This window comes from Aulonocara sp. 'chitande type north' Nkhata Bay, linkage group LG3 (genome assembly GCF_057382095.1).
Source record: "Aulonocara sp. 'chitande type north' Nkhata Bay isolate Kocher_YH1m ecotype deep benthic linkage group LG3, A_spYH_male_GT1.1, whole genome shotgun sequence".
NCBI classification, from domain to species: Eukaryota; Metazoa; Chordata; class Actinopteri; order Cichliformes; family Cichlidae; genus Aulonocara; species Aulonocara sp. 'chitande type north' Nkhata Bay.
In genome coordinates, this window is record NC_141346.1 from 35,650,050 (window position 1) to 35,667,448 (window position 17,399).

At 36.5% G+C, this 17,399-nt stretch overlaps 1 protein-coding gene across 1 annotated transcript in view; it reads right to left on the reverse strand.

The window, feature by feature from the left end:
- Positions 1 to 4,966: 4,966 nt before the first annotated feature.
- The window catches only part of LOC147335378 (Fc receptor-like protein 5), a 33,292-nt gene continuing 20,859 nt past the window's right edge, over positions 4,967 to 17,399 (reverse strand). Inside the window, exons 7-15 of the mRNA XM_086278490.1 lie at positions 11,391 to 11,657; positions 10,990 to 11,268; positions 8,647 to 8,757; positions 8,495 to 8,510; positions 8,301 to 8,377; positions 8,073 to 8,123; positions 7,110 to 7,169; positions 6,714 to 6,773; positions 4,967 to 6,560 (exon numbers count right to left, since the gene is read on the reverse strand). Coding sequence (XP_086134616.1) covers positions 6,472 to 6,560; positions 6,714 to 6,773; positions 7,110 to 7,169; positions 8,073 to 8,123; positions 8,301 to 8,377; positions 8,495 to 8,510; positions 8,647 to 8,757; positions 10,990 to 11,268; positions 11,391 to 11,657 — 1,010 coding nt within the window. The 3' untranslated portion in view covers positions 4,967 to 6,471. The remainder of the gene's footprint in view (positions 6,561 to 6,713; positions 6,774 to 7,109; positions 7,170 to 8,072; positions 8,124 to 8,300; positions 8,378 to 8,494; positions 8,511 to 8,646; positions 8,758 to 10,989; positions 11,269 to 11,390; positions 11,658 to 17,399) is intronic.

A 17,399-nucleotide genomic window follows, 5' to 3' on the forward strand; every position in this document is an offset into this window, starting at 1 on the left:
TCAGCCAGAGGCAGGAACCTGTAGTGGGTCCCACCCACAGACAGACACACATGCACAGAAGAGAGAGAGAGATAGGGAGAAAAACTAAACTTGGAGCAGGAAGTTTAGGAGGACTAGGGGACCATGACACTGACGGTTAGCATGTGGTTGATGAGCTCAACTTCTTTTTCACACCTTGCAATGTGCTGCTAGATCAGGGCTTTGACATCATCTCAGACATTGAGCTTTATACATATGCAAACAAACTTCTTTATATATTTATAATGCATTCAGGAAAGATGTGCAATTAAAAATGCTATACAGTTAAAGATCAACAGGGTTTATAAAAGTATTACAGCATCTGACACTCCTGTGGTTTTGAATAAAAAGTCCGCTGTTGTGTTTTTTTATATATATAAATGAGGAAGTGTAGAGTGAAATGTTAGAAAATAGTTGCTTCATGCAAGACAGTGGAATAAAGGTCTTTGCATTAAAAAACTACAACTAAGATACTGAAATATATGAGTTATTTCACCTACTAGGAAATCAGAATGACAAATGGAACAACATAGTCAGCCATTGCGTGGCAGGTTTGTCAGCGAAACTCATCCCACGACCAGAATTCTCAAACAAAAATACCACATTTTATGTTCAAAATTAAATGTCATGCACAGTAGCAGACGAATGCAGGTTAGAAAAGTACAGCTGTAACATATGCAGTTTTAACTTTTAAGGACAAAAATACTACATGGCACAGATAAATATTTGTTGCTCAAACATCAAAACTTGACACTTGACGTAACAAGACTTAAGCAAGATGAGTGAAAAAGAGGAACAAAATATAACTAACTATGACCAGGAAGAGAACCCAGATAACTAAAACTAAGTGCAGAGAATATAAATTCAATTAAACGAACTAGTAATAAAATCTTTAAGTTAGCAAATACAAAACTCAAAATGCAACATCAAAAGAATACAATATACCAAAGTCACCCAAGCTGGTTGTACCTCAGTATCTAGTGATTTATTTGTGTGTGATTGCTCCTCACATATATGTTTCTAGTATGTTTGTATTTTAAAATGTTGTTATATTTGAAGCTGAAAGTTATTAACAATTATTTGTTAGCTCCCACTGACAATTTACCCAAAACCATGTGCTTTGATGATAGCACTTTACTGAGGTCGCAAGATTGTTAATCGGAGGTTTTTCCCCCTTCAAAAACACACTTGGAGCAAAGCTATAACTAGGCTCAATAGACACTTGGTGTACTGTATAATGCTTTCAGGTAGTGATGGCCCGCTTGAAGCTGAAGCTCCGGTGCGTGTGTCAAAAAAATCAACACAGTGCTTCAGAAGCACTGTGTCGGAGCTTGATTCGTTTGGCCAGAGTCACGTGATCGGTGACGTCCGAAGCTTCATTTAGAACCTAACTGCTTCAGTATCTGATTCAATGGTTTATAAGGAAGCGAATCATTCACTGGATTTGTGGAGTGTTTTGATGGTGACAGATAGCGAACCACTGATCATTCCACTGAGAGATTTGGAGCCAGCGAGGAATAGAGGAGGTTCTGTTGCGTGGGAGAATTTTGAGTTGATTTTTGTCAATCGGGTGGGTTTTCCAGCTTTGTGTTCTGGCCGTTTACTTTTGTTTTGTGCGTGTTTATTATATCTGAAAACGGGAAAAAGGTAAAATGTTAAAAATCTGCTTCCATAATATAAATATCATTAAATAACTTTAGAAAAACTTCCACTTGACTCTTTACATGTAATGTTGTAAAAATATATATTTTATTGTTTAATCTGAAAATGTTAGTCTGCCAAATGTGCAGCAATTGAATTTATTTATTCTCTTTAGCTGATAGTTGGTGGGGTCCAGGTAGACTGTAAAACTGCATCTCTACCAGTTTCTCTGCACTCCAGCCTCCTCTGTGCCATGTGAAGGGATTTTCCTTAAGGCAGGATAAAGGATCTCCACGAAAAGGAACAGGTTCGGCCATCGCACACTAGAACAATTTCATAAGCATTTTCCTTTCCATTTCACAATCAATTCTACCCCCAGGTCAAAAATATGTCTGGGAAAATTTCCCTAATATAATAGTATTTATAAATACACCCGTCTAGCGATTAATTGCATAAGTGCATGGAGGCAGGACCTCAGAGCAGAAGCATACTCCATAATGTGTTGTACATTATTATATGTATTTATTATATGTAACGTGGTATTTTTCAATTATTGTATTTACCAACATCAAGAAGTCACAAGCAAAGGAAGACCACACCATGGTGCATGTTTAAACAAGGAGAGTTTACTGGTCAAAACTATTTATTAAACAAATAAAACACTTTTTTTTTTTAACCACCAAAAAATACACGTTCAAAGCAACACAACAGCGGCCCAATATCAGACAAAACTCCACTCTATAGAGTAGGCAATCGTAATGAAGCAGTTGGGTTTTTTTTGTGGATTCAAGCTGCTCTTTGTATTTTTGGCCACCAGATGTCACCAAACAGGACTGTGTTGAAAAGCTTCGAGTAATGAACCGTTTTTCAATACAAGCCTCAGTGCTTCAGAAAGCTTCATTTGGCCATCACTACTTTCAGGTTAACCCTAGCTGTACGACAATATTAGATTGGTGGCGATGTCATGGATCGGCAGAATGATAGACCCACTCACAGACGGGTTTGTTCACGTGTGAATAGAAACAGACAAAGCAGCTGGTGAATCTCTAATGCAGGGGTGACAAACTTCAGTCCTCGAGGGCCGCTGTCCTGAAACTTATAAATGTGTCCCTGCTGCAACACACCTGAATAAAATTAGTAGGTCATTAGCAAGAAATTATTGAACTCGACTGCATGTTGAGGTTACAACCCCTAACCCCAGGGTGTCGAACTCCAGGCCTCGAGGGCCGGTGTCCTGCAGGTTTTAGATATCGCCCTGGGTCAACACACCTGAATCAAATGATTAGTTCATCACTAGGCTTCTAGAGAACTTCAGGACATGTTGAGGAGGTAATTTAGCCACTTGAATCAGCTGTGTTGCAGGACACCGTCCCTCGAGGCCTGGGGTTTGACACCTGTGCCCTAACCCTACTTATGACTAGTTGTTTGACATTTCTAAATTTGATTACCCTGAGCTTTGCTTTCTCACTTTATCTCGACTTTCTGTCTTTGTTGGAGTCTTGCTGGATTACATTTATTGTAATTGTAAAATTACAATAAATGTAATTTTACAATTACATTTATTGTAAAATTACATTTTACAATAAATGTAATTGTTTGGAATAATTTACTTCTTAAAGCAATTTTATTGCACCACATTCATTCACTCATGAGCTGCTGTGACATGAATCAAATGGCTGAATTGCCACCTCAGCATTCTTTCAAGTTCTAGTCTCTTGCTAATGACCTATTAATTTTATTCAGGTGTGTTGCAGCAGGGACACATGGAAATGTTTCAGGACAGCGGCCCTCGAGGACTGGAGTTTGACATCCGTGCATTAGATATTTGGGAATGACGGTGAAAGTATTGAGGCTTTCCAAGGAAAGCACTGTTGTTTGAAACTCAGGGGGCTTGATACACACAGAGAGACTGATTATTCCACTGAAACACAAACAGAAACTCATATAAGAAAGAAGCAGAGCACATATCTCACTGACACAATAATATGGCAACAGCTGAGTATCTGCTTCCGTCGTAATACTGAGCTTGATTAGAAATGGTGAAGCAGGTGAATCTGATCAGCTGATCCTCTACAGGAGAGCAGCCAATGGGGCAGCAGAGAAAATGAGTGGAGCTCATGTCCACACATGTCCACAAGCACACACACAAACACCAACAGGAGAGAGAGAAAGAGACAAAAGGCAGGCCATCACGAGAGAAACTCGGGGACCACGTCAGGAAACTGTTGGGTGTATCTGGCACAACCTTGTTACCATGGAACTACATGGAAGACCAGGTATTCATGTCAGAGAACAGCAGCATTTAACTTGACAGTGGCACTGCTGCACTTGAGTCTGGATTGGCTCTTTCTATACCTGTGTGGGTTCTCTCAGAGTACGTCTGCTTCGTCCAAACATATGCATGTGAGGTCAATCAGTGATTTGAAATTCCCTGGAGCTGTGAGTGATTTTCTCTTTCCTACTCTGTTGACCCTCTGATAGACTGGTGACCTCTCCAGGTTACACCCTGCCTTGAGAGGTTCAAGCCCCTCTGTGACCGAAGAATATGGAAATTTTAATCTACAGCAAATGGATGGATGAGTAGATGACTCACACTGGGCATGTTGTAGTTGCACAAAAAGAACAGGATATTCCTGAGAAGACCAGTAAGAAATGATAAAGTAATCAAAGGGCTTTTACACTATGAAAGTTATTGAAAACAAAAGTCTACGGGTCTACTTCACTTACGGAGTGCAATAACTTATTGGGTGTTCTTTCTAAGCTGAGACAGTCAAAACGTCATTAGAATATTATTATAATTTTAAATTGATGTACTGTAATTATTAGTGTTTTTATCTATTACCTTTGAATCATCATATCTGCTGTCTAAACACTTTCACAATCCTGCTCCTTTTTTAAAGCCAAGAATGAGACAATCTTTCTATTTTTATAAAATAACCAGATGATGTATTTGTTGTAAAACTGAACAAATAAACAAACAAATAAATACTGTATCACTGAGTGTGTTTGATGAACAAGTACCCTCATCAACACCCAAGGCATCAGCAGTTGCAAGACAGTAATCTGTGTATTTGTTGGTACCTCTGAAGATCAATATCTAGGCTCCTATTTTTAACAGTAGAGTAAATCCTGTAGTCACACTGTACATATAATTATTATTTCTGTCTTTCTCTTCCCATGTACAGCTGTTCATGAACATTCCCCACTCTGAGCCATGTATGATCTGATAGCACTTAACTTACTTTAGTGTTTAGAACACAAACGTTCAAGTCAATTTGAATCAATTTTGTTTATTTAACAACAACTCACAATAATAGCCGCCTCAAAATGCTTTATTTTATAAGATAATCACCTTAAAATAAAAAGTCTGCTTTAAACAAGCACCTGGTAACAGCTGGGAGGAAGAACTAAATCTTACACTGACAGAAACTAAAATATGTGGATGATATCAGCCATGTGTGAATTAGATCTATCTGGAGCAATGAAGCGCAGAAACAAGAAAACAAGAAAAATTGTTTTTCAACAAACAAGACTGTAGATGTAACAATATTTGAGATTAAATATCTTATAGGAAACACATATTCATATAACACAATTGCCGCTCTCCAAGCAGCTTCCATAAAATAAAATTTAAAGTTGATCTTTTCCTAAAGCTGTTAAAAGAAGAAAAGCAACTTTATAGAAAAATGTCAAGTGATGCTTAATTCATGCAGGGGAAGAGAAACATGTATGCTTATCATACACATCAAATGATTTTAGAAACAATACAGGAAACATCTGTAAACATGCACTGCTCAAAAAAAATTAAAGGAATTATTTTTAATCAGTGTTTAGCATCACATCACTCAAATGTCTATCCTCGATGAAGTAGCAGAAAATGTAGTTAACACTAGGTACAGCAGGGTGAGACGATCCCTGGATGCTACAGAGGTTGTACAGGATGTCCAACTCCTCTAGGATGCCAATTCAGTGCATGCTCAAGAGTCTGCCACCCACTGTCAGACCCTATTGTGCTGTGGGTCCTGGGTTCCTCCTGGTATGATAATGACCACCCTCATGTGTTGAGAGTATGCAGGCAGTTCCTGGAGGATTACGGAATTGATACCACTGACTGGTCCCCACACTCGCCTGACCAAAATCCAACTGGGACATTATGCTTCTCTCCATTTGAAGCTGCCATGCTGCAGCTCAGACTCTCCAGGAGCTCAGATGCCCTGGTCCAGATCTTGGAGGAGATCCCCAGGACACCATTGACTCATTATTCATATGCTCCAAGATTGTCAGGCATGCACACAAGCACACGTTGGCCAAACTGACAACTGAGTATCATTCTGAGTTGATGCAATGAACATTTGACAAAATGGACAAACCTGCTGCATTATTTTGTCACTTTGATGTGTCTCTGCATTTAGCCCTCTGTAGGTTGTTGACTTTCATTTCCAAATGTTGTTTATTTTTATTTTTTTATTTGTTGTTTATTTATTGAGCAATCTAAATGTAAAAAGACTCTAAAAAGCATCCTGGTCTCAAAGCCAGATCATCAGTTGGTGCTATTATGATGAAAGAAAGTTTGTTTGACTTTATTTTATTTTACAAAACAGTGCATAATCTCATTTTCTCCAATGAGCTCTTTACTTCTAATGGAATTAACTCAGTTTTGTCACTGATCCGGTTGGTTTTGCAGATCTTGTTATTAATCTGAAAGAAATGGTGCAGCACAATTCAGTCATTAAAGGTGATTTAGAACTAAATTTACTCCCTAAAAACTTAAAAACTTTAGTATTTAAGTTCATCGTTACAGCAACATGTAAGCTATTTTATTTCTGCACAGTAACTCAGAGCTGTTTGTGATTTAACTTCAGAATAAACTGTTTCATCAGCTGCTGCAGGAGCTGGTTTTCCTGCAAATAAAGAAATGATTTGTCAAATGTCATTGCAAGTGCCTCTTTGTTCAAAGTGACAACTTGATTTATTTATACGGTTTTCCTTGGTGTGTAAAACGTGTAAAACCCAAAACAAAAGAAATAAGGTACTCATTTTATTACATTACTTACCTTTGTGTCTCTTAGGTTTCGCTTTAGTGTAATAGACCCGTGCGTACAACAGGCTGTCATCTAAAAGAGGATGGACAGATGAGCAGCATTAAAAAATGAGTGGCTTTAATTTCCTTTATATTTTCTGTCAGTTAACACCTACAGTAACTCATCACAGGAACAGACTGAAGGAGATTTTCGCTCTATTGAAGACGAGATTTTATGACAACCTGTTACTGTTAAATCTCATTTCAGTGTCAGATCACTTCAAGCTTCCTCCACCCTGGTTATTAAGGTCAGTGACCCTATAATCCAATGATATCTAACTGATATCATTATAACCCTCTTAAAATGATGAAATAATGGTGTAGTCAATGAAGTCAAGAAAAAAGTTATATATTATATTACTTTACTCACCGTTGTCTTTCTTGGTTTTAGATCTATCGTGGGAGACCTGTGCATACAGCACACTGTCATCTGAGAGAGGACGGACAGATGATCAGGATAAAAGGTTAAGTGTGTTCATTTTCATTACATTTATATATCTGTCAGTCAACAACACACTGATCATAGAAACCTATTGAAGGTCTATTAAAGATGTTTCTGTCATGTTTAAAAACCTTTTCTATGAAAACCTGTCAACCCTCAAGTCAGTGTCACATCAGCTCAACCCTGCTCAGCATGACCCTTCCACTAAGCTCAAATCCAAACCTAAAGGATCACCGTTCACTTTTCCTCCATCTTTGCCATTCTATACTCCTGCACTACTCATACAATTTATGTCCTCTTAAAACAAGATAATGTGCTCTAATCAACAGACTCCTCAAATGTTTCTTCTAATCTCTTATCTGAAACAGCACTGAAATTAATTCCACGTGATTCTTCTAGGTTAAAATATTAGAATAACAATAATAACAATGATGTTTAATACATAACTTGGCATAAGAAAAATGAAAACAAAACATACTGACATTTAAAAAACAATTATACCAAAATAAAGAAAAAAATATTAATCTCTGAAATGTAAAAACAACCAAACAAAAAAAGGATATAAGCAAAGAGTTAAAAAATGAAGACATGAGGTTGATTACTGGTTGTTGTCTCATACTGTTAGTAGTGACAGGAACACCAGCAAAAAGTGAAACTAGAAAACAATTAGTCAGGAGGAATGAGATGGATTCATAAAACAGATTCACAGTGGTTTACGTTTTGTAGGACAGACTGATCTTAAAGTTGAACTGACCCTGTGTTACACTGGAAGGACCAAGTGTCCAACCTCTTTGTTTTCTTATCTGTGTGCAGCTGATTTCTAAAACTTCAATGTTTAAACATAAATAATCACATAGTCTTCATATGTCAATGCTACTGTATCTACTTTACCATTTTGTGTGTCATCATGGTCTTTGATTGATTCATAAACACAAGCATCACCTACAAAAACAAGCCAATGTTAGGTTAAAAATTGAATTTCTTATGTATGGGTTTGATTATCTTCTAAATCAGCAAACTAGAAACAGATATATTGGACCTGGAGTTTAAAAATCGTCAGTAAATAAATTAATAAATACAACAACAACAACAACAAAACTTGTCATGGATCAGGCTGACCTTGGACAGTAGAGTTATCTTGACTGTGTTGAGCTTCATCCTTGATCATGTGGTTCATTGCAGAGCTCTGATTTGTGCTCCGAGTCCTGGTGGAACAAAAAAAACAACAAAAAAAACAAACGTAGTAAACCAATAGATTTAATAAGAAACACAGGATGTAGTTCTAGTACAGGAGAGGGGAGATTTGAACCAACCTGACAAAGAAGGAATCTGTAAGAAAAGACAATTACATTTTTTATTGTAACCTGTTGTGGTGCAAAATTTTACATTGAGCGTTCAGGATACATCTGTGATTTTTATTATTTACATCATATTCAGTTTAATATCAGATGGTTAATGGTCTCACCCTTTGACTGTTTGAAGCGACACAAAAGCAGAAGAAGAAGAAGAATCAGTAAAACTCCACAAACGAGTCCAACGATCAAAGGAGTGAGAAATGAAGAGCTTTCAGGTGCTGCTGTAATAATACCAGGCTTTAATTAGATGCATTTAAACAGATTATTAACATAATTCACATGGGAACATTTTAAAATATAGTATTATTTACAATATCACTATTCCTAATAATAACTGAAAATATTCTATTTGTTTTACTATCATATTTCTCTGTGGTGACTATTTACCTGAATAGTGATTTAAAAAAAACCTTTTGAATTTCACATCACCTGTTTATCATTCCTTTATGAACAAAGGTCTTTAAACCAGCAGCATATTTTGATTCATGCAAGTGGTGATAAATTCTGTGAATAGTTTTCTAATTCAAATACATAATGTCAGCTTTACAGAGACAAAAGTATATATCGCTATTTTATCAATTTGTATTTATACTTTAAAGCTCTGTGCTAATATGTTTAAGCTCAGAAGAACATTTACGTTTGTTTGCAGACACTGTGAATTTTTCAGTAATGATAATTATTATTATAATTATACAGTAGATGATGAGTGAGCATAGAAGTAGATTCACATCTTCATCTATTCTAAGTATTGTATAAAAACATAATGAATACTGACAAACTCAAGTATTCACGCTAATCTGTTGAACCCTGGTGTGCACTCTCCCCTCACAGTTGTATTCTGCATCATCGGGTTTTAAAAGCATATTTAACTTCCTGAATTCATTTTTGTTGGAAGTTTGGTCGTTTTCTATTCATACATCCACTAAAGGTGTAAATGTCAGATCATTAACTTTTCACATTTTGTGTTTCTAGAAGAAGAAAAAAACTCACCCCTGCGATCAATCCTGACTGACTGGCTGTCCTCTGTGTAGTAAACTGGGTTTCCTCTTCCTCCTCTGCACCTGTAGAGTCCTTCCTGTGAGACACTGATTTGTCCATTTGAGTGGAAAACTGCATCTTGTGTGTTCAGAGGTTCAGAGGAGTTCTCATCTCTGTACCAGTAGTATTTCCATCCAGATGATGATGATGATGACTTCACAGAGCAGGTCAGGGTCAAACTGCCCCCTGCTGGGATGTCTCTCATATCAGAAGTTATTTGGGCCTTTGGTTGATCTGCTGTTGAGTTTAAACAAAGACACAAAGAAAATATGAATATATACCCCACATGAGGGATCACACGGCCCTGATGTTGTCTCCATTGATGTTACCTCTTGTAAACCTCCTCTCCAGTTTCCAACAACACATAGACTAAACTGAAATGGTATGAGTAATCTTACAGATGCCTATAATGCATTTTATTCTTTTAGTGTTTATTTTTTTTCTGTTTCATTGTGATTCTTCTTTGGATTTATAAAATAATACTTGTGCTTATTCTGTGTGATTCCTTCTTATTACCACAACAGAAGACACAGAACTTATTTATGAGATTTCTTCTAATTTCAGACTTTCATAAAGCATTTTCATTTGTTTAGCATATTTTTTCATCATAAGTTTGCTTTGATTAGGGAATAGTCTTCTTCGTACATGATCAGAAGAAACATACCAACATATCTCTGTCTCTATAAACCTCCTGTTGAACACATACACACTAATATCAAAAACTTCCACATCACTGTTTGTTCCATTAATACAACAAAATGCATTAATTTATCCACCACTGTTCATGCAAAGTTCTTAAATAAAGTGTTTGAAAGCATCAATTTCATGACAAAAAAAGAAAGAAGAACATTTTTCACACAGTTCACCTCAGCTGGCAAAACAAACCAGTCACTAAAAATGTTGATTGATGCAACCAAATCACTCTCTCTCTAGGATGCCTCACCCCAGTAATGAAACTGAACCAGGAAAATATTGCATTACTTCTTGTAATCACAAAGAAAACTAGTAATTAAAGAAAAAACATTAATCTTACTATCTCTAAATGTTGGCTAATTTAATATCGCTAATATGCTACATCTTCAGCCCACACATTTAGTCCACTTTGTATTTCCACAGACATCACCTCAGTGTTTGTTTGTAATAATAAATTTTTCCACCTTGTCAGTTTTTTTCTGTTTTTGTTTTTCTGTCATTATTGTCCTCAGGTGATGGAGCAGCAGGTCAGCATTGGCGTCTCTATACCAGCTGAAAGTTCATGACACAAAGTGGTGACAAACTGTCTACAATGAGGCTACTATCAGCTGCAGCTCTTTGTCTGACTAACAATGTAACATGCTTTGTAGACCATTGAATTCATCCTGTGCTGACCATTATGACATTTGTCAAATGGAGATCACACAACAAACATGACTTACTTGATGCTGACAATGTGAAGGCTTCACTCCACTCTGTTGAAGAATATGAGTCATCTCTGCGTCGACTCTTACACATGTAGTCTCCACTGCTGGACTCAGAAACTCTGAATGTCACATCATTATTGTGTGTCCACTGTGGGGGTGTCCTGGGTCCTCTCCATTCATACCACCACTCAGTGGTTTCACCTCCTTCCTGCACCTCACATGTCAGAGTGATCGTCTCACCTCTGAATATCTGAGGCCAGTTGGGTTGTTGTTTTACAACAACTTTATTGGAAACTGTTTACACATATTAACAGTTGAGATACAAACAGAAACATGAAATCAACACAGAAAACTTCACATTGTATGTTTGATAATCATGAGTGAATGTATATTTCAAACTAAATTACTGAACTCACTGGTTTTCTCAATGGTGACATCATCACTTTCATAAGTGTAGTAAACTGGGTTTCCTCTTGTTCCTATGCAGCTGTAGATTCCTCCTTCAGATACTCTGATATCTCTGTTTTGTTGATCTCTGATTTTACCTTCATAGGTTGTTTGGGTTCGTCTGAACCACTCATATTTCCATCCATCAGAGCTCTGCACAGAGCAGGTCAGAGTCACACTGCCCCCTGCTGGTATGATTGTTGTTCCTGCTGTCAGTGTGGCCCTGGGTATATATGCTGTTATCAAAAAGACAAAAAGAAAACACAAAGCCATTGAACAACATTTTAAAATATGCTTTCATTTGATTTAAATTCCAACTTCCAAGAAGAGATGTCTTTGCCGAGCACGCATCATTCTCAGGGACTCCTCTCATCCTGCCAATAAACTCTTCCAGCTCCTCCCCTTCAGCTGACGCTACAGGACCCTACAGACTAAAACCAGCAGGTTTATGAACAGCTTCTTCCCCACAGCTGTCAGCTTACTGAACTCAGTCCCCTGCTGAACCTTTCCATCCACACCCACTTATCCCTCCTAATGACCATGATCATGACTGTCATTCATTCTCAACATTCACCATATGCTTACATTGGTTACTGCTATAGTTTAGGACACTGAATCAGTATAGTCTCTGGTATAGTGCGTACACTGTTCACTATTATAGTCTATTCAGAGCGCTACGCTTCCACTGTGAATATATTCATAGCACTCTGTAGATCTGTTTACCATATGTAGCACATCTGTATATATTTAGCAAAGCTTTATATTTGTTCATAGTACATCTGTATTTCTGCCCGTCTGTATAGCAATATAGAACATCTGTATACTATATAGATCATCTGTACATCTGCTCTCTCTGTACATAATCTGTTCATAACTATCCCACCATTGATTTATACTACCCTTATCTGTATATAATTGCTCCCATTTTTTAGCACTTACTACTCTTGCACTCTGATCAGATGCAAACTGTATTTCCTTAACCTGTATTTATAAATGTGTAATGACAATAAAGTTGAATGCTAATCCTAATTAAATTTATTTTTTAAATACAGTTTAAGATCATTTTAATTTTTTCTGACATAGTAAGAGAGCTACAATTTTGAGGTTAGTCGGGTAATTCAGGTTGTAGATCTCTAAATAAGCACAGTACAAATGTTTGTCCATTCTTTGGCCTGAAGAAGTCACACTGAATGTAAACTAATGCAGTTCACTGTTGAAGGAAACACACTGATGGGTTCAGAGGGATCTGCCTGGTTTCACATTTAGATAACAGAAACATCGTCACCTTAAATTATGTGGAGCTTTGATGTTTCTTTTTTTTCATTATTTAAATTAAATTTCATCCACAGTTATTCTTGTTATACATTAAAACATGCACATGTTGTAATGACAAAAAATATATTGTCTGAGTATTTTGGTTGTAGTGTGTACTGTCAACAAAGTTAGGTAAAATGCAAGGATCTTGGTTAAAGTTTAAAGTTTCAATACATTGGAAATAAAATAGTTTCAATGAAACATTTATTAAACACATATATTTTTTTATAATTCAGATGAGTATTTTAACTGGAGTCATCACATTATTAATCACTGAGGACTTACCTAATACAGTTACAGAGACAGTATTACTGTTCTTTGTATAATCTGACCACTTTGAGCTGCCATAGCACTGGTATTTACCACTGCGATCTGTAGATCTCATTTCTAATGTGTAGACTTTGTATTCACTGTAGCGGACAAAGTCTCGACCATCCTTGTTGATTGCATAATACCAGTCAGTGTCTCTTCCTTCATTCATGTCACACTTGAAGGTAACAAACTCTCCAATGAAATAACTGGATGATTTGGGTTCAATAGTTAGCACAGCAGCTAGAATCCAACACAAACAGACAATCAGACAACAGACAATCTGAAACACTTATTTAATGCTCAAGGCAAGACATTGATTGATAACACTTTATTTATATTCACACAAAATGAAAATACAGTGATAAATCAATAAAAAGAAACACAAATAGGATCTGCATTAGAGTCATACAGGTTGAGAATAATCTTTATTAAATAAAAAGGAAGAAATTGAAAAAGGAAAACTGTTCAGTCACCTTGAGCGTGTCCACTGCAGAGGAGCGTACAGAGCACTACAATAAAGACAGAAACTTCAGATATTATCAAACTAAAGACACCAAAATGAAACATAAATAAAAAGCTGTTGGTAATGATGTGTCTCATTTCTTGAGGCACATGATCAATAGTCAGTTAATGACCTTCTTAAGGAACAATCCCACTAGGGTTTAAAGTCCAGTCGCTTTCTTACCAAGCTCCTTAAAACACTTGGAGATTTTCAATGTCTGCTATGATCTGAGTCAGTGCACTGAAATCTAATCCAGTCTACAAACAAACATGGTGAAAAAAATCTGAAAAATTAATGCCATTGACAAATTGCAGTGAGTCACTTCTGTCAATAAGAATTTGTCTAGAAGGTGATATTTGTTGATCAACATTGACATATTTTAACTAATTTATGTGTCTTCTACATTTAAACCTGCCTACTGGGAGTTTTTTTTTAAATCTCCATTTATGGCTGGATGAGCTCTAATCTTCCTTTAGGAAGCAAGTTTCATTTAGTCAGGAGTAGGATTACCTGGACTAAGGAAGCAAATTTCTGTTAGTCTGCATTAAAAGGCCTATTTTTAAATCTAGCACTGGCTTTAATTACTGCCTTTATGTGTTTAATAAAATGTAACCATGATTGGTTACATTTTATATTACGATGTCAAAAGCATCAAAATATCACTGATGGAGAAACAAACCTTTCTTAGATAAACTAAACCAGCTCCACTCTGATCTGAGTCAGTGCACTAAAATCTAATCCAGTCTACAAACAACCATGTTGGTAACAAACATGAGAGTCCTCTGATCACATGACCTGAAATGGTACAAATGACTGATGCTCTGTTCTTCTTACTAAAACATGTTTATGGATCAGTATGAATCAAACAATAGAAGTCAGTGATGTACTCACAGAATAGGCCCAGCTCACAGAGCAAAGTGGCTCCCATCCTCCCATCCAGCAGTGACACGTCTGAAAACTTCTACAACTTTCTGTAAAGAGAGAGAGTGAAGCAGCAGCACAGCAGATACCAAAGAGCTGTGAAGGAAACAATGACTTTTTAATACTTCTTCTCTCTGCTTCCTTCCTTTTACACAGAAATAACAACTTAACATAGTCTGACCACCACATCATGTGATACATTTATACTCTCCTGCAGAAACATATCAGGCAGATTTTTATCAGAATAGCTATAAAAATATATATATATACTGAAACTAAACAATAATAGCTTGACTGAGTGCCCAAAACACAAGTCAAAGACAAGCTTTAACTGTGAAGTACTTTAGTTCATTTTACAGCCCAGAAACACAACGAGAAACATTGTTCAGATTCAGATTGCTAACAAGTATCTATCAAGCATTAGATATTAAAGTAACAGCGACGGATATTTTGTTGCCTTTGTCTGCTGCTTGTATGCTTGATTTGATTATTGTGAGCTTTATCACCAGTAATAATTACCCTCATAAACACTACATGTATACATCATTCAGATCGTTTTAAACTGCAGTAGATGCATAAATGAAGACGACTGATTAAACACAACCAAGACAATAAACTTTTACCATTCCCTTCCTGTCACAGCTGTAGTCATTGAGTTTGCTGCTGCTCCTTTACAAGGAGATGACGATACACTAAATATTGATGCACAAAATCATTACATTGCTTCAAATATACATTAAATAGATTTGAGGTGAGCCCCCATACCAGCTGATAAACAGAGATGTCATCCTTACCGACAGCAAATGTTCACAGCAGATGTTGGTAATCCACACACTTTCTCACACAGCAGTGAAATCAAGAACTGACAGTAATTTTATTTTTATTTCATTGAACTAATGCAGATTCCTTTAACATATCTTTCCACTGTGGTGACATCTTAGATTAGTTATAAATTTACTCACAGAAAGTAAGCGTGCACTAGTTAAAATAGAAATGTGTCCTTAACCAGAAGTGACCGTGAGACCAGATGAAGTCCTGCCCCCTTTCTCAGCTCCTCTCTGTTTTCTTAGAAGTAGTTGTAACTGCTGTATTAATAAATAACGACAGTGCCTTTTAGCTTCACTTAGTAACTAAAAAGCACACTTACACACTTAGTTACTCATTTCCATGGCTAAATTTTTAGATAGCAGAGCACAGCTGCAAACAAAGCAGCTGTTTATAGACTTGAATGTGGTTTTACAGAATTAACGGTGTAAGTCAAATAAAGGAAGCAATAAGAGGAAGCAAGCAGTTCAGTAAGGCAGAGTTACCATGGCAATCTGATAACATACAGTTATTGGTGAAACACAGTTGTGCTTCCTGCACCCTTTACTTCATAAGATGGTGGACTCCAGCTCGTATTGAGGCGATTTGCTGCTGAGTGTGAAGAGGAGGGAATGAGAATCAGCACCTCCAACTCTGAGCCGTGATTGACACTGGATAATTGTTGAAGTCATAACTGTGGTTTAGGGATGAGTTCTGGCCCAAAGCACAGGATTTTAAGGATCTTGTGGCAAGAGTGGAGTGGGACATTGGCAGGTGGATTGGATGATACTGTGTGACATATGCAGTGATATGGATGCAGGACCAGTGTGGTGTAGTTAAGTGAGAGCTGAGTGTGAAAGTGAAGCTGTCTGTTGGCAGGTTGATTTATCTTCCTACCCTTGTGTGGTCACAAGCTCTGGGTAGTGACGGAGAGAATGAGAAGGAAGACATTAGCTTCCTCTATAGGTGCAGTTAGAGAACATATCTTGAAGCAAATCATAAATCATAATGTTATTTATATATTTATATGTATATATGTAGTATGTAGCTGCAGCTATAATATACTGTGTAATAATGTTTGAGTCACAGTGAACTTTCACAAAACTTCATTGCATAGATTTTATTTTTTATTATTTAAATTGAATTTTTGTAATAATAAGGTTCCACATGTCAATGTTGTCGGGGGCATTAGTCAGTGGGACACCGCTAGCAAACATGTTGCATATGTGGAGGTTCCCAGCCAGAGTTGCATGATCTCCACACTGGTAAGGCACATTCACTGTAGGTCCTCTCCCTGTACTAACTTATAAGTTTAAGTTTGGTGTTGCTTTACTAAGTGTTAGTTCTTAGAGCTAAATGTCCCCAAAGTGCTTTTGATTACTTTTAAAGGGAAAAATAGTAATTGAATCTGACTTTTATCCATTATAACACCTATTTATGTGTTTTTCACCTGTGCTAAACAGGGATGAAGAGAGGCCTGCTGCTGTGTGTTTCCCTGATTGTGTTGCTGCATTTTGTCTTTTAGAGTTTGTAGAGATTTTGTTTTATGTGTATAATGAGTTTGTCATCTAAAGCTGCACGTTAAATAGTATTTTCAGCCATGTTGGGAAAATTTACTCTTGTATCTATAGGTTTTTTGTAATTGATCCATCTTAGCGGGGATTTAAATATTATAACTGATTATCAGTAGTTTGTTTTTGAGTATACTTCCTCATCGTATCAGAGGTGGGTCGAATATCCAAAAATTGTACTCAAGTAAGAGTAGCATTACTTTAAAATATTATTACTCAAGTAAAAGTGAAAAGTAGTTGTCAAAAAAGTTACTCAAGTAAGAGTAAAAAAGTACTTGGCGAAAAGACTACTCAAGTAGCGAGTAACTGTTTCAAATGTCCGATTTATTTTATAAATAAATGCTATCAGACAAACAGAAATAAATAAATATACAAATTTGACCATTTTCAAAAGGAATATATGTAAAAAGATCAACAAAATAAGGCACAACAATTCTAATTTCCAGATTTCAGTTTTTCACAACATAAAGCTTTTTTCACCAATACCTACAGTAAATAATATAAATATATAAACAGTGCAAACAATTTCCAGTGACAAGATATGCTGTAAACTT